The following is a 23,837-nucleotide window of genomic DNA, read 5'->3' as shown; positions in this document are numbered from 1 at the left end:
CATTTTTTACTGTGTTGGACCGGATATAAAGTGAAAATCATAAGAACTGAGGATGAGCCAAGAATCTATTCTTCATTTCCCAGTAAAGATCCTTCCATCTATACTTCTAATTTTCTCCCTGAAGTTTTCACTGGTTCTTAATCTTGAATCTAAATTCTTTAGGCCCACTATCACTTTTTTTTCTTGTTTTCTCCTAGTTTTGAGTTTATTTTTCATTGCTTTCACTTTAAATATTACTCTTCCTATTACACCAGTTTTGGGATGCTTAGGAATGATCCTTCATACATCTTTGGAACTTGCGTATCACATCTTTCATCTGATGGAAGACTTTGGAACATGTTCCACATACACAGTCAAGCTCACAAGCATGCAGACCACGTCACATCAGCACTTTAACATCTATCCTCTTCAGGCTTCTTTTTCAAATGTGTCTTTTAATCTGAAAGAAACACTACTCTTACGAGTACCTGTAGATACCCCCTGCAATTTAATAGCAGCAAGTGATGACAAAGAGGAAGAGGGAGTATAAGAAATGTAAGTAAAGAAAGTCTATGTAAAGAGTATTAGAAAGAAACAACATACTGTGAAAAGAATCTCAATGCAAGAGATGGACAAGTAGGAGATCGGGTAAAACTGAGGAAGTGGGAAAGTGGAGAAATAGAAGAAAGGGCAGGGGGAAAGACTGAGAAAACACCTCCTACCACTATCAGTAGGGTATGGTATGCCTGATAACCCTTTTCTCTTTACTGAATGTATTCATTCATTTCTATAAACCACAGGCCAACCTGGAGAGTTGCAAAGTGGATAGAATGGGCCAAGACTGAGATTTCCTGTCCCATATTCAGTAGGTTTGAAAAGGAAAATTTTCTATCAGATGAACATCAGAAGTCGGATTTTTCTTTTGTTTGTTTAGGGGTGAGAAAAAAACCCCTAAAAATTATGAACTTTCACCATCCTCATGACATTTTCCTACAAACGATCTCTGGACACACCACTCACTCGGAAAAGTCGATGTTACAAGACTCTAAAACTTTGCCTTGACCGTCTTTGAGCCAGGCTCCATAACTAACCACGTCTGGATCAGGCTTCCCCTTCCGGGACACATCCACTTACTCCACACAAAGCTTACAAATCTCTAGGACTCCGTAACAGAGATCATTTACAGGTACATAGCAATACTATAGTTTATCTGCTTAGTCACACGCCACAATCTCTTGGCAAGAACCTCCTTCCAAACAACAGCTGACTAATAGGAAACTTACTGAGTCACTAGTGTCACACCTGTATCATCACCCACAACTACTGTATTATACCACTACTGTCAGAAAATGCTGATTTGTTAGAAATGAGTCACAGGAGAAATGTAATGAAAAGTAATCTTTCCAGGGAACATCCTTCCCAGCTTTTCTGACTATGGAGGGCTGCCAGACCCGTGCTGAAACGCGGCTGAGATGCTGGATTCCCTGTCACCACGGATGGGAGTGCACTTTCTCTCCCTTCTGAACGTACAAGGTTTTCTTCCCTAAGCAAGCTCAATGCTCTTAAACTGCTGGGAAAGATACTGCATCTCAAATCGTTTTCTTTTTGCAGAAATTTTTGTTGTTTCTAAAAACAAACAACACACACCTGCCCCCTGCCCCCGAATTAGCATTTGCTTCATGATTCCAAATACACTTGTTAATCCGTGCATACTTTTGAAACTCTCACATTACTTTTGTTATTTCTGCTACCCTTTCTACTAGTATATTTATCATCCAGAAGGGTCTCACTATAAATAAGATAAACTCAGCACCCATCTTGTCATGAGTGTAAGCAACCTGCACCTTTAATGTGCATTGCAACGTGCACTACTACCTCCTTTACAGAAACGCAGTATTATTTTCATTAGCAACTCTGCTTTGCAGACTGGCTCTGCACAAAGACATAAGCACCATCTTAACAAACAACTTGCATATGCAAAGCTGGGCACATACTACAATCTTTGCAGCGACTTTATTTCTCTGTTCATTAAGGAACATATTTTTTCCGCCGTTTCATGCATTTTAAAACATCTCTCTAATGAGTTTACATACTAAGCATTAATATTTCTTGTAACATTTTTCCATTAGCTGTGTCAAACCGAATCTCTTGTCATTCGTCATGTTGCACTGAAGGTCTGATAATGAACAAATATTTTGCTGCTGTTGCTTAATGATGAATGCGGTTCTGTAAGAGGATGCGGTTCTGCCTTTGTGGCAGTTCTTTTTTCAATCTGACTGATTCAGAGCAATGAACATGTGCATAAGATGCTACAGAAAGCACTACATTTGAAGGGTGTGCGTGCGCACCACCAGACATTTCACATACACTATATATACAAGCACAGACTATGCATAATTTAGCTTATGTTTTACAATGTATTTTCATAGAGTACTACAGGAGCTCATGAAAAGGTGAACGAAAGTCAAGAGCTTGTCAGTGCCCTGCTGAACACTTAGATTTCGCATGCAAAACGCTTGCCTTTGCAAAACCACAATTATTTTTCTAGCAGAGACTTCCCTCGTCAGGTTTAAATATTGCGTAGTCCAAGCTAAACATCCTGACGCAAAAGGTTTGCAGTCCCTGGCCCCTTAAAACTTTTCCACCTCATTTTCAGTTGTTTTTTTTTTAACACACCAATTAGCTCCGTGCTCTTTTTTCTCACAGACGCTTCCTACCTTACATCCGTGCACACTTGGGGACGTCTTTGCTGCAGAAAGCAATAAATGCTGACCCCGAGTGAGTGGCAGGGGTGGGTCACGGGGGCGTAGGTTACCAAGTGACACCTGGCACTTTGCTTTAACCTTAACAGATGCGCTCTACAGCTGAGCAGCGAATAGGACAGTGCAGATGAAAGTGCTTCGAGCGGTTACAGAGAACAGATAAGGGGCCTTTTAATCTTACACTATTCACTCCAGGTTGATATTTTCCTGTCATCCACCTGGAGTACATGGAGGAGCATCTTCTGCAGAAACAATGTGCTCTCTCGAGGATGTTGTCATCCTGAATTTGACTTTGCAGAAAGAAACTATATATTCATTTTTCACATTGTTTTCCCGGTTTTCTCTTCAATCTATGGTAAAACACACTGCGCTCTTCTTTGCATGGGAAGTTCATTTGTTCCGAGAAGGATTAACTATTCATGAATGTTAAAATCAGCAGTTAGGTCTACTTTAGTAATTTATGTTACAAAGGGAGAAAAAGATAATGTCTACTTTTTTTTTATTTTCACTTTAAAGTAAAAATTACACAGCTGATCATCTTAATGGCAACTTATTACTTCCTTTTCTCCCTTTAATTGAACTGATTTCTAACTCAAATTAAGCATCTAAAAGAATTCCAGTAACAGTGCAGCACTGTAAAATCAGTTACTGTATAAATGCAAGGAATTTACTTGCTTTTAACAAGTGGGTTTGTTTGCACATCGGCATGGTGTTCTGAAACAACGGCCCCAACTGCAAGAAAACACGGTCTGCTCTGTCCTTTTGATGGATCATCATTGCAGCAGTCAGTTACGAATTAAGGACACGCATAGTTTTATCTGCCTAAGGGTAAATAACGACACATTTATTGCGTGTTACCTATACCCAGTTGGGCTAACCTGTCCTCCCATCCAACACCTCCATGATATTACGGAAGTCGAGAAGAGTGGTGAAGGCCTGCAGCTCGCCCTGGAGGAGCAGGATGGATGCCATACGCTGACCTGAGCTGCTTGTGGTGGATGCAAAGCTCAATGCCTCTCCCAAAGCTGAAAGAGGTCTCTCAAACGGGCACCTCTGCACTGTCCCAAGACTGGACTGGTTTGGGCGCACCTGTACTTTCTACTGAGGAGAAAAGGGAATCTGGGGGACACTGCCTCTGAATTTGGGTGTATGGAGTTACCTTTGCCTTGTCTCCAGCCACGTGGGAGTTTCTGAGTGGTGGGGACTTCTCTCAGCGTTGGTCTGTACCACACAAAGCTGGACAGCAATGGGGAACAGCCGGGAATGCAGGACGGTCTGAGCTTTGCTTTGAATTTTGTCTTTCTTACACGTATCAGGAAGCCTAAGTAAATAATTAAGCACACTGGGCTGAGACATGAGCCGTGTGCTTATCTGAGATTCCTTTGCGCAAACTAAATAAATAAAATGGGTGAGGTTTTTCTTTTTTTCCAGGAAGAATTCTCATATTTGTGCCTTCCCCCCCCCCCCCCCCCCAGATGGTAGCTGGAGTCTGAGATTACTTTTCTTAAAAAAACCCTCACTGTTCTCGTTTATTAGCATGCTATTCAGGAAATCTCGCTTACCTTCACAAATCAAATCTGTCTGCCACATGATCTCCATTACAGACCATACTCTTGCCTTCACTCCTATCAGTTTAAATCACCAGCGGCTCTGCTAGCTTCATAATGTTCCTTTTGATTTACACTAGTGCAAACTGAAAAAAGTCTGCCATTTCAAATAATTTATTTTCCTTTTTTTTTCGCAGCTCCAGATCAAACCCAAGATTGTCACTGATTTCCAGTAGAATGATCCAAGTGAGAAAAATATCATCCTCTACCAATAAACTCCAATCTAAATTTCTCATATTTTCCCTCATGTCCCGTTCATTAAAATATTTCTTTATGTTTATAGTCTTCCTGCAAAGGGTTTGTGACATTTTTATTTAAAGGAAGTGACATCAGAATTCATTAAAATAAATTTCAAAAGGATTTTGCATATTCACGCTGGAAACGTGATGTTGTTGATTCGTAAGTTAGCATTCCCACGGCATATGTGTACGTGCAAGATCAACACTGGAAGATATTTAATTAACACAATAAATATCACCTCAAATTGTTAGATGTAGCTTTTGTGACCTGATATCCCTTTCTCACACTGTAATATTTATTCTGCTGGAAAAATAAACAATCATTAAAAATGTGGACTTGTGAGGGAAAAAAGTGTAAACACGCAAGGAAGCAAGGTCTTAATCGAAAATAATCCTTTGAGCGTCCTGTTATCTGGACTGAAGTCTTTTGATCTCAGGCCTAATGATGAGCTAGTGGCTGCACAGAACTTAAGGGAGGTTTCTTGGTATAAAACTGGCATAGGATAAAGGTCATACAATGGCACAGGATAAAGGCTGCCTTTCATTTTAACAAGTGAAGTGAGATTATTTACTACTCAATTTACAGGCTGAAATGCATTCTGCAGGGTTTGTCTGTTGGGAGAAACAGAAAAAAAAAAGAGACAACCCAGCTCCCCAAAAAAATACTCTGCAACTGGGGACTGCTTAGCAATTGCACTGATAAAACATTTAAAGAAACATCAGGGCTTAAGCTACTCAAAGCTTATTAGATAATTAGGCTGATTGTCGCTTAGGACTCGATGCTGACAGGTGCTGAGCAAAGTGCCAAGATCCTCAAGCGAATAGTCCATGAAAACTGCATCCTTCCATTTAAATGCAAGCTCTGGTCCAGAAGTGGGAAGATGCCAGATCAAGTCACAGGGAGATCTGGAAATCTCAGTCTAGATTTATTTATTTTTTTTAAATATTCCTTTTAAATATTCGTTGTTCACTGAGGCTAAGAAAATTCCATTCATTTCTCCATGCTGATGCCCATTTAATGAGGCAGAGAAGCATTTTATTATTCCCCTCTGACAAATATAGAAGCACCAAAACGCAAAGCTGAACAGTGAAACAAACAGTAAATTATTTCAACCCTCTTAATTCTCTGCTTTTTTGGCAGATAATGCCATAAGTCATTTTAGCTTAGCAGCCACAGATTCAAGAGAGATTTCTTTTTAAACTCCGGAAATGTTTAAATTGAACGAACTAACAGAAGAAATAATTTTTATCTAAACAGAGAGAAAATAAAAGGAGAACTTTTCAAATATTACAGTGGCTATCAATTCATTTTTTTCATGTGTTTTTTGCAATGAGTCTGAATACTACTTTAGGAGGGCAACTTTCCCCCATTCAATCCAAATCCATGCAATGCAAAGTCCCATGAAACTCAGTAAACTAAAATAACCTCTTCCTCCAAACTCCTTCCCTGAAATTCTTGAACAGTCGCCGGCGGTTGACCTGGAATGCGTTTGGAAGGGTTTGAATTAAGCGCAGTTCGCCCAAAAGACAGTTTGGCTTCCTCCCGAGGTGTAAAGGATAAGAAAGGCATTGTGGCGGACAGTGCATTGTTATTGTGAATTATGCAGCGAGCTGAAAGGACACTGGAATAGTCATCAAAGTTCCTAGGAGCTGCTCTCTTCCAGATGAGCTAATAGAGTGGCTCTAAGCTCTGAGGTTAACTGAAATCAAATTTAACGCTGCTGTAAAATACATTTGCTGTATTTGACTTTTTTTCTAAAGCTATAGCAGTGATTCCGCTGACCCTATTGTCAGTAACGGCTCCATTTAACTCAGCATTATCTGCATGAAGATGACCACAAAGTTCTACCTAAAGCACATATGACAAGCTGTAACCTTCACAAAGATCGATGTATTTTTGGATATTCTAAGAAATCAGAAATCTATGAAACCATTCATTGGGCTTTCAAATATCTTCACTTAAAGAACACTCAGAAGGAAGGAGTCATTGTCCAGCACCGTTTCATTAATAGGCTTAAATGATAAGTGATTGCTTGTAAAAACGGCTATCCCTGGCAAGAGAGACCTTAGAGTTCCTTTCCAGCCCTATGTGATGGAAAGTCGACACTGGAGTTATGAGAGGCTTACTGCTGCATATGATCAGCGTCTCATTAATTTGTTCTATAACTTGAATATGTATCATTTTATGTCCCTATAAATTTTTCAGGTACAGTGCTAATATTAATTATTGATTGGATGTAGAAGTGTCGACTTCCATCGAGTACAATTAATAATGCATGTCAAACTGCAAGATAAATGTGTGTTCTTTGAAAGTGAGTTAGAATGCATCAGATGCTTTTCTTTTCCGTTATCAAGAACTGATTTATAATCTTAAGAAATTGTTTCCATTATACTTTTTGAGGGGGGAAAAAGGAATTTTATGCCTTAAGGCTGTATTCTCATCATTCATTTGAAAGACCACAGAGATGCAACACTTAGAGGAACGTTTGCACAACTCATGGTGCCTCTGTAGATCTGTTGCACCTTTTCCCACAGGTAAAGCCTCACCCTGGACAGGGCCATTTTTCACATCTCTGGAGGAGCCCATACCATCTGGCAGGCCTTGGCTAAGCTGGAGTTGTGAACAGTAGAGCAGGTGTGAGCAGAAACATGAACACGGGCTACAAAATTAGGAACCACATGAGTTACATCTTCCTTGACAGCTGGGGCGGTAAGAACATGGTCCACTGAAGCCAAAAGAGTGCAGTTTACTTGGCTGGGAGCAGGAGCTGACTGCAAGAGCACAGGAGTCTCAGCTATTATATTGAGATTTAAGTGTAACTCTGACCCATGAGCATGAATAACAAAAGTCTCATTGATTTCAATTAGAGGAGGCTTGGGTCTATTTACTGTAACCGAGTCAATTCTCAGGAAAATAATTAATTCCTTGTCATGTCTCATGTGTATTGATTTTTGTAATTACAATGAAATTGGAAGCAAGGGTGGGGGGAAGGAAATGCACTTGATTTATGTTTAATTTGATGCACAAGCTGTCAAGGACAAAGAAATTGAGATGCAATGACCATGCCCATCCTTGAAGCACTCCTCTGTGCTTAGACAACGAGGGCCAGACACATGCTGTAGTGGAGAATCTAAAATCACACCCTGCTCTAACGTACAGAATTCAGTACTGCGGTGTAAAGTGCCGTGTTCCTACAGCAGCCTCCACAGCGTGCAGAAGAGATGCCCAAGGGGAAGAAGATAAGGACAGGACAAGCTTAATGTGTATCGATGACTAAAAGGAGAAGACAAAGAATTAGAACAGGGGAGAAAAGAAACACAAGCTGTTGCTGATAATAAAGCTGCCAGTAGATAATGTAAGGAAAAAAAAAAAAAGTGAGAGAAAATATGTATGGCCTTGCAAGGTAATGATGCTGTTAGGAGAAAGACAGCAGCAGGAAAGCATGTGAACTTTGTTTCCACTGAGCTTTCACTAAAATGGCAAGTTTGAAATTTTTTGACCTAGACTGACTCAGTATTTGACTTAATTAAGAGTCAGTATTTGACTTCTTAAGTAGGTGACAGTCTCCTTTTCCAAACATGTTTGTGGGAGGGGTTGGCCTGTTTCCATACACACACCCCAACACAGACTTGATGATAATACTGAATTTCTAGTTTCTACAGCATCAGAGATTGGTTTGTCATAATCCTCATTGCTTACACAGACACAGTATGACATTTTGGGTCCATTAAAGCCAATGCCTACTCTGATTTCAGCAGGACCACAAGAAGCTGAAGAACTATTTCCAATCTTTTGCTTAACAGTATCAGTTCAGGAAATAAAGTCTCCAACTCTTATATCAGAAAAAAAGCTTTTTGTTAGACAATAGCCCTGCAAACAAAAGCTGCAAAACAGTCTCGCATCCATACATTAAAAAGAAATGATTTAGAAATAGTGTGACCAGCAGAAGCAGGGACATGATTGTCCCCCTGTACTCAGCACGGGTGAGGCCACCCCTTGAGTATTGTGTCCAGTTTTGGGCACCTCAATACGAGAGAGATCTCGAGGTTCTGGAGCGAGTGCAGAGGAGGGCAATGAAGCTGGTGAAGGGCCTGGAGAATAAATCTTATGAGGAGCGATTGAAGGAGCTGGGACTGTTTAGTTTGAGGAAGAGGAGGCTGAGGGGAGACCTCATCACTCTCTACAACTACTTGAAAGGACATTGTAGAGAGGCTGGTGCTGGTCTCTTCTCACAGGTAATTAGTGATAGAACAAGAGGGAATGGGTTCAAGCTGCAGCAAGGTAGGTTTAGGCTGGACATTAAGAAAAAATTCTTCACAGAAAGAGCGGTCAGACACTGGAATAGGCTGCCCAGGGAGGTGGTGGAGTCACCATCCCTGGATGTGTTTAAGACTCGTTTAGATGTGGTGTTAAGGGATATGGTGTAAGGGAGAACTTTGTAGAGTAGAGATGATGGTTGGACTCGATGATCCCAAGGGTCTTTTCCAACCTGAATGATTCTATGATTCTATACGAGGGAGAGGCAGAGTTTAAGGGTGTAAATCAGTTCTGAGTTAAGTACTTTCATCTAAAGACATGAGATTTTAAACAAAGAGCAAGCCCACTGCCTCCAGTACAGGGAACTAATTTGCATCCAGTTTGTGCAGTTTCTAAAAGCTGTTGTTTAAAATGTCAGCACTCCAAGGGAAATTTTCCTCTGGTGACCTACACACACACTGCAACAAAGGAACCTGCAAACTCATACTTTAAAAAAAACACCCAACAACCCCAAAACAACTGACTGGTGTGGCAGTCTGTTGGCAACGCTTTATGAAAAGATCTTCTTCCTGGCTGTGACAGAGCTCTGTGCACAAAGTCATTAACACCACCAACTGTGAGTCAGTAATAAATAACCAAATGACAGTGACTGATGACGGCAAATCTGTCTCCAAAGGAATTATTGGTAAAAATACTAAAAATTCTTTCCCTCTTAATATCTTAAACTCTTTGTTTAGGGCTTGAGTTGATACTGCCAGAAAACCCTTTTAACACAGCTAGCATAAATTTTAGTGGGCGTTTGAATACCGAAGCACCAGAGGCTAGCCTGTTAAAACAGCTGCCCCTAGAAAGGCTGCTGTTTGCATAAAATACTTCGGTTCTTCTCAGCTGGGAAATCATTTAATCTATTTGATATCATATGTCCTGTCACTAAGGAAGCAAATATGGATATAAAATATGACCATGAAGCAAAACATAAAAAGAGACTTAATAAAATGAGTAATTATGTTTTGCCTAAATCCTCTCATGCCAGGAAGAGGCACATACCATCATAAATTCAGCAAAGTCTGCCCATTTCAGTATGTGGGAAAGGAAAAAAAAAAGCCCTGCAGCCAGGCCCTGTGAGGCACATTACTGCAGAGGGTTTTCTCAGGAGAAATTGAGAGCGCGGACTGAGGAAGGCTGATTACTGCAGCGCTTTAACTGGTGGCCAGAGGCAGGGGAAGACAAGGGGTCTGGAGCTGCTCTGGGACACGACCCAACACTTGGCGCATGGACAGGCGATGGGAGAGTCTAACACTACCGGCCCAGCACAATCTTTCAAAATACAACACAAGTCCTTGGTGACAAATTTTCAGTGCTTTAGGCTACTTCTCAGTAAATTAATAAATAAAAAAAAAAAAAAAAAAAGGACACAGACAAATAATCAAGTGCCCAAGTATTTGTGAAAAGCCACTGTTAGAAGTACTAGCAGATTACTCTTTGAAATTTAAAATTCTAGCATTTAAATTCCAGTCTTTTTAGTTCACATGCCTGAGAAGCTCACAATTCTAAAGCACCAAATATAAAAAGTAATAGTATGTAGTTTTTACACCCAGATGCTCACAACATCGAGAAGTTCCAGCTTGTTTATAAACATGATTTTAAAAAGATGAGTAGAAAATCAGAAATGCAAACATTATTATTCCAAACTACTGTTAACTTCTAGGTATTCAGACCTTAGCCTAATTTATTCTCTGGATATTTCACGTAAATGACATGACAACACTAATTAGTTGACACCCGATGCTAGAATTCAAGCTGAAATACAAGCACGGAAACATTAGGACTGTGGACACAGACAAGAAATGAAAAGTGAAGCCTAGAACACACATTCGAGCAAGAGCAGAAAACATGAAAGCAGACGTGACACAATGGGCTGTGAAGAATCATACTTGGATATGAACGCTGCTGAAAACAAGTCTCCCTCTGTACCGGAATCTGATTATACAGTTACCTAAGTCTTCCTACAGGAAAATTGCGTACAAGTGGAGGACTCTGAACCTCCTCTACCAGGTTCATGAGGAGCAAGAGTCAGCCCGCAATCTTGAGGACGAAAAACCATATTTCAGAATATTACATGTAGATGCAGTGCACAAAATCAAATAGAAGAAACCCAGCAAGCAATGTAGACTGTTAAGCACTAACATTATGGAAACACGCATTGTTTTCCACAAAAACATATCCTCAGCTGTTACCACAAATATCTGCAGCGAGCATGCTAAAAAGATATCTCTTTTTCTTTTCAATGTAAACTGTGTTTTGTTTTTGTACTGCTAAAGCACAATAGAGTGAAGGGCACACTCTGCTGGTCAGAAGCACCATTTACACTGACAGCTTTTGAACAAGATGAGCACTAAAATATAAACCCCGTTATATGACATCTGGACCTGAAGTGGTGCTCCATAGTAGGCTGCTACTTGACTTTTGTTCATCCTGAATACTGGAGGCAATGGCTATGATGCTATGAATGGACTTTCTCATGTTTAAACATCAGCCTACCTGCTGTAAGAACACTTTCTTTCCTGAAGGACATTTTTAGCACTGTAACATTGTTCAAAAACTCTTTACCTTAGGCTTTTCATCCAGTATTTGCTGACGAATCTCCTTGTGTTTTTCTACAAGTTTTTCCTGTCTTTTACTCTGAGCATCTTCTAGCTGTAAGAAAACAGCAGAGATTCTTTTTTTTTTTTCCAGAGATTGCATAACCTCACCTTCCCATCTCTCCCCCAACAAATATTTCATCCATCAAAATTAAAATGTTATAATCAAAGCTATGAATAATTCTAATATAAACCGACACACCATTGTCACAAGCACCCCGGAGCACAACCGCTCCAATAGTTGTATGTGGACAATATATCTCATATTTCACACATGGGATTTAGAATCAGAAAATGTCTAACGGACTTACTGTAAACTGCTAATGCATAATGTATTTTTAAAAATCATACTATTTTGCTTTAGCTTTTATTGTTTGAGTTGTGTGAGATGGACCCAGTTCCCAGAAGAAGAGGATTTGCATCCTAGAGTCCTACATGAACATGTTGATAAATGTTGGGCCTCATTTAATAAAGTACTCAGACATGTGTCTGACTCCAACAGGAATTAAGCATAATTTGCTAACTCTTTAGTTTCCTTCCCAAATCAAGGCCTCTGCGAGCAAAAATGGGCCAACTTCTGAACTGGACTATTTCTGCACTGAAATTAAGAGAAAATTCAATAGCGGCATATGTTTCATAGTGATTTCACACATCAAAAACACTGCAGTGCGTATTTTCAGCCCAGTGTAAACCACCTGTAGCTTCAGAAAAGCTGACACCTGTAATGGAATTCTTTGACTTGTATTGACAGGGCTCGTAGAATGAGCACTTTTTGCATTTCAGTAACTGTAGAAATATAATTAAGGTTAAAAGATACTCTTCAATTAAACGTTTATTGGCTTTCAGAGTTCCTTATGCAATCTGTGCATTCATGAGAGAGCAAGCCAGTTAAAAAAATTGGTACATTTTCCACGAATAAACACAGGATATTCAAAGATGGAATCATAACTGTATTAAACTCTGCCCCTCTTAGCACCAACCCCCAAACGCTTATTAACAATTAATCATGATCTGCCTGAAATTCCAGTTTTCTTTTAACTGGAACATGAAGTTAAAAATCAGCACTCACAGAATCTTTACACCGAAGCTTAGAATCTGCAGTTTAATATGATATAAAATACGAAAACTGACATTTTTCCGCCTAAAATGAAAAATAAACATATGGCCCGACATACCCGTTTTATGTACTGCACGACCTCCTGGATATACGACCGAATCATTTCAGTCTTCTCTCTGGGCAGAAGCAATCAACAAGTTATTATGAGTAAGATCACATTAATGTATTTTAATACCCCACAACTCCTTACAAAATAAGTAAGGCTATGTTTTGAATGTGTGGATCTGCCTACTTAACTTTTATCTACTTCCTGAACGTGCCCTTCATAACAGGCTGCATCTGTATTGTTTGAAGGGCTCAGACTTCCCCATGACCTACCACAACAAAGCCCCTGCTCTTTCACAACAGGCTTTGCCCATCGGGTACTGCCACGTCTTCAAAGCAATGGTGCTGTTCCTTAAGGCCCAAATGTCAGTCTAGGAGAGCGCACAATCATCAGTAGATGCACACTGCCACGTTGTGGCACATCGGATAGCAGAGAAAGAGTCTCTGCCAGCGAGCAGATCCTGCTGGTGACGTCTCAGAGACAATGGCGAAGTTCCCACAAAGAGCAGGGCAGACTCGACTTCAGTCCCCAGCTTTGCTATGTAAACCGCATAAAGCTGAACTCGGAGGAAATACTTGAACTTCAAGTGACTTGGTGAGAGAGTTATTAGGTAACCTTTGGTCAAAGGCTGAAGATGAGATCTCCCAAAGGGATAAATGCACATAAAATAACAATTTGTGAATACTTGAGTTGACCAGATTCAGGACAGTACTCTAAAACCTAATTAACTATGGCACTGAAATCTGACGGGTTCAGGTAGTTGCACGATCCCTGGGTGCGTGTAGGAATTAGAAAAATTGAGTAAGAATTAATACAATGTATTATCTCTGCATAATATTCTTCCCCAAATTTGTGTAAAAGGTTTAAACAAACAACAGCCTAGGCTGGATGACTCCGATGGGATTCACCAGAAGGTCTCGCTACTCTCTGTCCTACCACAAGAACGAGGGCAAACTCTGTCACTTGACAGAGGAAAGCTGAGTTTCCCATGTAGTTCCCATCTCACCTTTCCTAAGGACTCTTCAAAAAGCCTAGCAAAGGAAAGCCCTTGGGAAAAATGAGGAAAAAAGCATAAAAGGAAAACAAAAAAGAATTTCTACTTGTCTGTTGCCGAGCCTTTCTCACCAGTGTCTCATTAACCTCTCAGCCAATCATTTCCTATTGCAATTGATTTTTACTGCTATAATATTTTCGTAATGACTGACTGCTGTTTTCTAATATGACTTCCGTGCCCTCTGACCAGCTCTAACCATATTAAGCATTTCTCTCTTTTTTCATAATCAATTATTCTCATTTTGCTATCTTTTCTAAGATGTTTATTAAAATTTTGTAACATTGATTCTTAAATTATCTGATGCAGTTCATGGGGGGTGTGTGTGTGTGACCTTCTTTCATTGTTACCAAATACACAGATTCTATGCCGAGAGGCTCCAAAACCTGTATAAACATTTCTACCTGTAGAAAACCTAACAAAGTTGTGTCTTTGTTGCTTGGGAAAACTCAGATATTCTGGATTTTTCTTTTTTATTTTTCTCCTGTTTTTTTTAACTATCCTTAAATGTTAGTAAAGACTGCTAACAAGAATATCCCAGCAAACAGTGCAAAATTAAAATGCTCCATTTTCTTTTGGAGCTGCTTGCCAAAACAAACGAAGGAGGACAAACAAACCTAGATACTGTGCCCTTGGGAAGAACATAATCAACTTGCACAACTGCAGTTTGTACTGCCTGGTGGTGCATAAATGACATTAATATTCCTGTCCCTGTTGACAGAAAGTGCACTCTCAGAGCTCAGCTTTCCTCTCTCTTCCACCCAAAGTGACCGCACACTGTGTAATACTGTTACCGGAGGGGAATCAGAAGCACAACATCTGAGGGGAGTCTACCACAAAAGTAGAGCAAACCTTCCAGTGTGTCGCTGCTATTTCTTCTGGAGAGCAGCTTTAACGGAGTAAAGAAGAAAAGATAACTCACAAATAAAAATCTAAGTTAAGTTGAAATCAAACCCTGCAGGAACTGAAGCCACTAAGTCTATTTATGCTCAGAGCAATAGTGTCCGGATTAACGGCATCTCGGTGAATCACTCCGTCGTGCCACCGACAGGCATGTCCCCACACCACACTTGAGCACCTTTCAGCTGACCCAGGCTCTCAATGCTCCCGGAACAGGAGATTAGATTAGTCCCAGGAAATTAAATTAGTATCAGCCGAAGTAAGACGGACTCCGTCGCGCTGGGGAGGTACTACAGTCTGACTAAAGCTGCCTTGTATTTAGGGTTAAGAACTTTCTTTGATTTTCCAGTTGTGAAAAATCTTGTGTCATCTCGTAACACATAAGGATATGGATCCGGGGATATACTTACTCTTCCATTTGATTTTTATCTTTGGACTTTGCTTCTGTGATCTTCTCCTGCCTCTTCTTGTCCATTTTTTTCTTCAATTCTTTCTTTTCTCTAAAGCATAAAAAACAAAGGCAAGTTAAAAATGCATCTAAACTAACCCCACAGAGTAGTGACTGATTGTAAGGGGGATAGCACCTTACTTCTCACACGTTTCTTTCAGTTTCTTTAGCTGGCTGTTCTGACACTCCTCTGCTACGTCTGTCAACTTCTGAATAAGCTAAAAAAAAAAACACCCAAGAAACAAAAACACGTAGTTTCAGCTAAATACCATACATGCATCAAAGTCTCCTCAAAAGTCTGTAGCAGACATGAAAAGTGTTATACCATTCCCTGATTAATTATCAGTGAACAAAAGCCAGTAAACATTCTTATCAGTGTAAACGCATTCTGAATTTGTGGAGCCCAGCCAGACTTGTGTATATGCAACTTACACAGAAAATACTACTTCTCTGTACATCAAGGTGATACAGTTTCAAAATATTAGATGTAAACCCAAAATATATATTGCAGATTCTGCTATTAAAATGCCTAGGATAATTCATAAATGGTCACAAGCTGAATTTACACAATATAAATTACTAACTGAATTCCTGCGCGCTGAATATTCAAGGTTTTCTGCCAGTGCTGAATACATTGCATTGAGCGTTATTACATGGAGCAGCTTGGATGTCAGGCTGGCCAGGCAGATATTGAAAATCCATGCGTGGTAGCTAAGAAAGCTAAGTATAGATACGCATAGCCTACATTTTGATCACAGAATCATAGATTCAAAAAAATCAAAAAATCGTTGTTTTGAAATCTGCTGTGCAGCGGTGGGTCCAATCTCATTCATGCTGCCAAAAGCACGTTTGTGGTGGTGAGGCTGACGGGAGAGGACACATGGACTGGGCTTGTGTGCAAGTTCAAAGAATGGTGAATTAAAGTGGGAAATGGGAGCGGTTCGGTTTGATCACCCCCTCGAGTTTAAGTCTGATTCTGTAAAATAATCCTCTCAGGATGATGAACCAGAGCACGTATAATAATGCCTAGCTAGTCTGATCCAGCTTTTCACTCCTTAGATAAAAGAAGAAAGATACCGACAATAGGCTCTCCTCTAAAAGAAAGACATCAGAAAGAATCTCTCAGCTGCAAGGGAGATTTTAATTGGAATATTAACTCCTGCACAGCTCAGAGGGAAAACTGTCTGAAGGTTCTGTGCTAAAAACTGAATTTATCCTGACGTTACTGAAGAGGACAATGCTGGAAATGTAACTTTGCTTTGAGAAATGCCATTTCCCACTTTGAAATGAGAAATGAGTTAGCTTACAACATAAGCCCCACCATGCGGGTCCAAAATGGTTCGTTTTTATAAAAATTAAAATCTCTTGAGGTGCAGACAACAACTGTTACTTGAATGTGGACTCTCTCCCCGTGGCACAGGTAACCGCGTCCGTGCACCCACGCTGCAGCAGCTGTGATTCACACACAACTGGCGATAAACAGGGCACCACTGGGGAACCACGGCTCCGTGCTATGAGCCATGGGGATTTGTGAAAAGGCCTCGCTGAGCAATATCCACACATATCGCCCCTCTGACCTGCTCTTTTTAGATGGCAGGGCAGAGCAGACAAATCACTTCACCTACCAGTAACGAGGAAAAACATCACATAATAGAAAACATTGTGAGAGCGTTGTCTGGAGTTGAGAAACAGTCTGCACTGCCATAACACCCTTTAAAAATGTTATTTTCTGCCCGAGAATATCCATCGGCATCAGCTGCCATCTGCCCAAGCTCCTCTATTTCAGCTCAGAGGGCCTATGATCCTGCTCTAGTTGTCAGCTAAAGTCCAGCTGTAAAAAAGCAAGCTGGCTTGGACTGATGGGACACTAAATATTTCTTCACCATATACAGATTATGTCCTGTATCCCCTTAAAGCATTCATCTGCAACAGCAACACTGTTTGGCACAACTCTGTGCCCTGGGGAGCGTTTGAATCTATTTCAATTTATTTATTTTCAGCGTGTTTCAATATATTTTCCAGCTAAATCCTGCCTCCTTGAGTGTTGTACGTTTAAAAAAGTGGCCGAACAAAATGGGAAGATCATTCAAAAGCTGCAGTAAACCGAGATTTACGCAACTAGAGGTAAGGAGACTCTGCGTTAGCAGTAGTATTAATCCTGTTGCCTTTCTGCCTTCCATCCAAAGCTTTCCAAGTTGTTAGAAGTGCTAGTGACAAAGTGACACAACAACCCTTGAAGTTGCAGCAGGCCACAGGGAAATCAAGCTCTGAAATGGGCTCCAAGTAAGAGGAAGCCCCACTTAATTATAATTGTCACGCTGCTTTCATTACTCACCCTGAGATGGCTAAAGAAAAGCAGATGACATAACAAACGTACCAGCTTAATGTGCTCTCGTTTCTGGTACTTTTCACTGTAATACTGCTCCTGACGGAGATTTAGCAGCTGCTGCTGTTGCTTCTCCTTCAGCTCAACTAGCTTCTGGGTCATTTCAGAGTCGAGCGCAGCCAATTCCTGTTCGATAGTTGAAGAACTGTGGTCTGGGCTGCCCGTTTCAGATCTGCAAAGACACACACCCCCCCCCACCAAGGTCTAAGTCACTAGGTGTGTACACTCTGCCCCATATTTAAACCTTGTTTTTAAGGCAGCTGGTTATCTGTAGACCATTAAGAAATTTCTCAGCACTACGTACAGGGCCAGAAGACGATATTCTCTCTAGTAAATCCAATAATTTCATCTTCTAGGAAAAAAATAGTGCTAACAGTTTATTAATGGGATGGCTGTTACTTTTAAACCTCATTTTACTAACCCATCACGGTGGTGTGAACCGGACTTAGTATAAATGAGCTATAAATGCAACTGCCAAGACTTCCCATAAACTGATGCCCATGGAACTTGCTTATCCACCTCCAGACGTGTAACTTGAACTTCAAAGCTGCACAATCCTCAGCAGAAATAGTGAATGCTAAGTATTTTGAAAACTGAATCAATTCTTGCATACAATTAGCAATAAACTTAAGAGCACAACTTTACATCTGCCTTTATAAAATGCTTGGGAACATCCCTTTATTTGCTATTTTCTCCCCCTTTCAGGAAATGCCACGCATAGCACACACTGAGAAAACTGCCCTATGGACTCCTGACTTTAGGAGGAAACACCCCCCAGTGGGGAATAAACCTCAGAAAGGCAGCACAGAGGAGCAAAGGAAAAACACAATCAGGAAGCTAAATGCAACACTAAGGAACAGTTTCTGGTTTTTTTCTTAAGACAGAAGCAAGGATAGATGTAATTGTGAAACGAGACATGACATGACAACACTGAAGTGCTTAAAGAAAAAAAAAGCAGCAAAAGTAGTATCACTCTCAGGCCAGAAGTAAACTACACCCAAGAAAAATATTTTAAAAAAATAATTATGCTGTGTCCCTGCTCTGCTGCTGTGTTTACTGCTGTACTCAGGTGTGAAATCAGTTGCCTGGGAAACCTCAGGAACAGTGCATGAGATGGGCAAAACAGCAAAATCTTGAACAGAGAGGGCCGACGCGAGAAAAATGAGTTTGCTGCTCAGAAATTTGCAGAGATTACAATGCAGAGAACTTGCTACGCTCTTACCTCTCTTTTGTCTCCCAGGTTCAAGTTTGCAGCTGCTGTCAATTAGAGAACTTCAACTGAAATAATGTGAAGCTGCTTTCATCAGCCTGAGGATACGAACCAAGGTAGCCTCTTTTTATTTCTTGTATTTTTATTGTATTTGAATATTCTGCTAAGAGGTTAAGTGGTATCAGCGTGTAGGTGAGGATAATTTAAATACAGAGCCAAAAGACAGCATTAATGAATATTAAAATCAGCATATTATGCCATTACACTATGCATTTTAAAGCTGACTTTTCTCTTGTATTTTTGGGAAAAAGAAATAAGGCCTATTTCTAAATGCTGGCTAAAATACTAAGACTGTGTTTTAAGGGGCACGTTCATTAAAGAAACTTCAGAGCAATGCCAGCAAAACACTTGTGCATGTGTATAAAAAATACTTCAAACTTCCAATAGACAATGGCTTTACTGAATCTTGGCCCAATTTTAGACAAGGGCATGAAACAAGGTTTGCTTCTGACCAGAGGCATCGCATTTGTATGGCAATCTGATATAAGGCCTCCTGATGTAGTAGTGATTTATACTTTGCAGTTACAAGCAAATAGCTTCAGCAATAATTTAAAATGATAAAAATCACTTTTCTCCTTGGGATGCAGTATTCTGTTAGAAGTCTTCTGTCTGAGATACGTACTTGCAAGTTTGAAAATCCCTAAAAATATATTTCTGCCTTTTTAAAATTCAACCTCAGATTTTTTAACCTCCAGATTTCTCTGTATCTGCACATAAAACATCACATCTCTGAAATCATTGTGACAGCTCCATGTAATAGACTGCAGCGTTTTACTGCCTGATATCATGAGTGATTTATAGCCAGATCATAACGAAATAAAAAAACAAAATCCTTTTAACTCAAAGATAAATGAGTCATTTTATTTATTCAGTTTGTTTTTCTGTTTAAATTTGAATAGAATATGCTAGAGAAATGAAACATGACATTGTTTCGTCTCACACTATCTATCACACACATTGACGACGGAAAATACAGCGGATAAAATAACACCGTGTGTGCAGTTGACAACCAGTCATTAAGGGAGTTTGTTAAACTCAAGTGTAGAACCTGGAAGCCTGGAAACTGGCAACACTTCGGGCCAGCTGAACATAGATATATTATGAGCGTTAAGCTCTTATTAAGCCCAATGACATTCTGTCATCAGGCAGGCGTCAATGAATAAGCTTCTTCCTAGGGACAAGTTATGGCTTCAATCCCAGTCATTTGCAACGAGAGGTGCTATCGACAAGGTTAGCAGCCAGAGCACGCTTGCAGCCTTTTCCTCTGATGATCTCCTACCAAAAATTATCAAGTAATTTTTTTTTAATGTTCATTCACCGTCTTCATATTTAAGAACTGCAGCTATATCCATTTTATGTAAAAGTTAAAGGACTTCTGTGCTTATCTAATTAATGTAAATTACGTTAAAATGAGAATGCCGCACTAATGGGAGAAATAAAATTTTAGGAGGGTACCCCTACCTGATTATCATTCAACTGTAACAGTATCCGGCACCAATTGTACCTATGTGCGTATACGTTTTGCCAGGAGTTAAGAATTTATTTTTATTAACATATAGTTCCCTACCATATGAACAAGACAATTATTGTGGAAAGATTAACGACCCATAAGTCTTTTCACTTCAAACTGATAAAGATAAATACAACTCCCCTTTTTCATTATTACCTAACCAAATAATATAACAATTCTATCGGCACACACAAAGAGATAGGGCAATGCAAGATTTAGAAAGAGACAGAGCACAGAAGGGGTGTGCATGCAGAGGCAAAGCGAAGCAATCATGAAGAGATCCCCAAGTGGTCTGGATTAATCATAATTTAAACAGTAGTCAGATGTTAATAACGTTCAGGTGTTTCTTTCACCTAATTATACATCTGATGCCTTCTACTCTAGCCTGAGTTTTTTCCAGGGCTCCAACTTGGAGACAATGCTCTTCATCCCCAGATTCAGAGTATCTGTTTTACCCATATTTATAGCATAAAAGAGGATTATGTTTGTTCCTGTTTTGACACTTGGGTCTCTTCCACCACCAGACAGCACAACGTGGTGGCCCAGAGTAAACCAATTGCTTAACAAGGGCAGGATGACCATGTGTGCTCGCTGCAAAAACTTCTCCTTCTTTGGAAGTGGAGGTATACATTATAAAGTTATATTAGTAAGTCTGGGGCAGAAGTTTCCATGGAACTGCCACTCCTTCTCCTAAAGGAGGTCAGCATGGGAGAAGACGGGGTGCTTTGATAAAACGTGCTGCAGTTGACCTGAGCAGGAGAGCAAAACACTTTATCCAGATAGGTTTGACTTCCTTCACACTGCCGTCCGGCTCCTGAACTGCCCCAGCATGCAGGGGACGCCCCCTCTCATAGTCTGTGATGAAGCTCAAGCCCTAACCACGGGCTGCTGTTGCCAGTACAGCTGAATCACCTACCCATGCTGGCGGTCCAGGGAAAGTCCCAAGATAAATACCGCATGCCTTCATTTACAGGGCAAGAGGTATAACACGGTGAACAACTTCTCTGACTTCTAGCAGAGAAGCAGCACATCATGGAGAGGGCTTTTTCTGATGATTTCCGTATCAAAGGCCCTGACTTCATTTTACCTTGCTGCTTTTGATTTTTTTCTGTGCTGTCATGTCACCTCCATGTTAGTTGTCTGCTATAAAAGAAGACTTGAGTAAAGATTTCCAACACCCAGAAGAGGAAAGCTATGTTCAACGTACCTTTTCTTACTGTCTCTTTTTGCTGTTTTTTCTAACCCTGCTCTCCGTCGCAGGTAGTCATTCTGGATTTCATTATACTTTGCCGTGTGCTCTTTGATAAGGTCAGTGGTTTTCTTGTGGTGCCTCTTTACAAGGTCCTTCATTTCCTTGTAGTGCTTCTTCTGAAGCTTAACAAAAGACTTCTGTTGTTTTAGCTCCTCAATAGTCTGTGCTTCCACTTCTACAATGATAGCAACAAAAGCCACTTCAATTTTCTAATAATGTACGATTTCAATCAGAGAACACAGCAATTGCTATTAGCAGGAATAAAACAAAGCATGCTTGTTTGCTGCTGGTAAGTGACATGTGCTACCTTAAACTCTGTAGACTTACCCGGAAATAAGCTAACCAGATTGAAAATACTGTGGCAAATTTAACTGATATAAGAGTAAGAAGTGAGATGAAAATTTAGAACACCAACGTGTCGCAAAATAGAAATCATGTACTTTCTTTCCTCAACCCCCTTCAGATGCAAAAGATTCCCATCAGCCCAATGTATAAAAACATGATCTTACATAGATATGACCACAGATCTTTTTTGTACCCACTGTACCAACACTTCAAGTCTCCCTTCTCTCTGGCTGGGCTACATAACATGCTGGTGCTTAAAACCCCTTCGCAAACAGCACTTCAGCTGCCTGCTCTCCCGCCTTGACCCTGGCACTGGCTGGTGGCAGCTGTCCCGGTATCATCATGGCATCTTAGGAGAGACTTCAGTTCTCTCACGATGGAGACCCTGCAACAGAGGAGTCCTGGCCAGCTGGCTGCCAGCCCAGCAAAGGATCGGTAGCTAAATGCCGAGAACTGTGCTCCAGTGCTGTTGCTCCGACAGCCACTATGAAGGATGTCCTTCTCTCTCAGCCCAGACCACACCTTGAGCTCAGGGTCTGCTAGGTCTGACCTGTACGAGCTCACACCAAATCAGCAATTTAAACCAAAAAACCCCAAACCAACAAACAAAAAAAAAAAGTGCTGGAGGGAATGATGACTTGCATCACTTGGGGTCACAGCTCTGGGAAAGCCAGGCTGAAGACCCCTTCCTGGACAACAGACTGATTGCATGAGGCCAGCAGGTGCTTCCACAATCTAGGCCAGCCTCTTTCTACGGCGCTTGAGGGGGACTGAATAAGAGACAATCAACATGTAGAATTTCATGTGTCTTATGTGCTTTCCACACCTAAACGGAGACACAAGATTTGGATATGGAGTGGGTTCTAAGGTAGGAGAATGACTATAAAAAAACCTGAGTTACGAGATTTGCAATCTGAACTCTTAACTCCAAGCTGGAGGACACGACTCCTAATTGAACAGTAGGGCACTATCTAACTGAAAGGCCAGTTTACTCAATGTAAGGGTTAATTTCAGTTTTGCAGGGGCAATGGGAACACTGCAAGGCTAATGAAGATAAAATGGTTTCACTACTATTCACAATATTCAGAGCATATTTAGCTTCTGTTCTCATAATAATGCTGGTCTTCTGTCTGCATTCGATGGTAACATTGTGCTTGTGAAACTACAACAATGGGATATTTTTAAAAAATTCCCTATTGGCACCCAATACTGATCTCATGAAACGTGCTCAAACATTTAGTAACTTCAAAGCTGAGGAAGGAAACATGGTATGTACTTTTTCTACGAGTTACTGCAGTCCTAATCATTCAAAGAAACGTCTCAGCCAGACGGCCTATTTCATCAAAAATATGTTTCTCTTGATAAAAAAGCGTACCATTCATGCAGTGTAAACTGTATATTTATTACCTGTGAGGACACTCTGAATAAGATCTTCTGTCTTTGCGGGTGCTTTCACCGAACCTAGAGGTAAAAGAGATGACTGATTCAAATTGTTTTAAAGCAACAATCAACACGGCAGGTGACACAGGACGTATGTTGACACGGGCATTTATTAGTCATTGGAGAAACCACATCCCTGAGCACAAGCGCAGCAACGTGGAAAAGAACACTGAGCCTGTGAACCGACACAAAAAGGTAACCTTCTGAAAACCCACCTGAGCTTCGTTGGTTTACTTATGAGAAGGGTGTTCTTGAACTCACTGATACCACTCATATCAGTCATTTAAGTGGTATTAGGCTGACGGTTATTACAACTGCTCTATATTATGATGTCAGTGCAAAATGCCTGTACGCAAGATGAATCCAGCTCCTTAGAAGTCAGTTAAATCGAGCCTATAAGTATCGAATACTGTATTTTGTGTGTGGAATAAGATGTAATAATTAGGCATATTTGTAAAAACAATTTAAAGCGACACCTGCACTTGCAACAGTAACAACAACAACAACAAAACCCAGTGAATTTTCTTGCTTGCAATGAACTTCAGTTCTGCCCTAAAAGCAACTCTTAAATAGAAGATATCTGTA

At 40.4% G+C, this 23,837-nt stretch overlaps 1 protein-coding gene across 3 annotated transcripts in view; it reads right to left on the bottom strand.

Annotated features, from left to right (window-relative positions):
* The window catches only part of PLCB1 (phospholipase C beta 1), a 398,108-nt gene that overhangs the window by 51,627 nt on the left and 322,644 nt on the right, over positions 1-23,837 (bottom strand). For all 3 annotated transcript variants that reach the window (XM_054197179.1, XM_054197181.1, XM_054197182.1), the window contains exons 25-31: positions 23,220-23,273; positions 21,423-21,642; positions 17,427-17,607; positions 15,191-15,267; positions 15,012-15,101; positions 12,663-12,720; positions 11,456-11,542 (exon numbers count right to left, since the gene is read on the bottom strand). In XM_054197179.1, the coding sequence (XP_054053154.1) occupies positions 11,456-11,542; positions 12,663-12,720; positions 15,012-15,101; positions 15,191-15,267; positions 17,427-17,607; positions 21,423-21,642; positions 23,220-23,273 (767 nt within the window). The remainder of the gene's footprint in view (positions 1-11,455; positions 11,543-12,662; positions 12,721-15,011; positions 15,102-15,190; positions 15,268-17,426; positions 17,608-21,422; positions 21,643-23,219; positions 23,274-23,837) is intronic.

Source organism: Rissa tridactyla, chromosome 3 (genome assembly GCF_028500815.1).
Source record: "Rissa tridactyla isolate bRisTri1 chromosome 3, bRisTri1.patW.cur.20221130, whole genome shotgun sequence".
Taxonomy (NCBI): Eukaryota; Metazoa; Chordata; class Aves; order Charadriiformes; family Laridae; genus Rissa; species Rissa tridactyla.
This window is presented reverse-complemented; position numbering and strand designations above follow the sequence as displayed.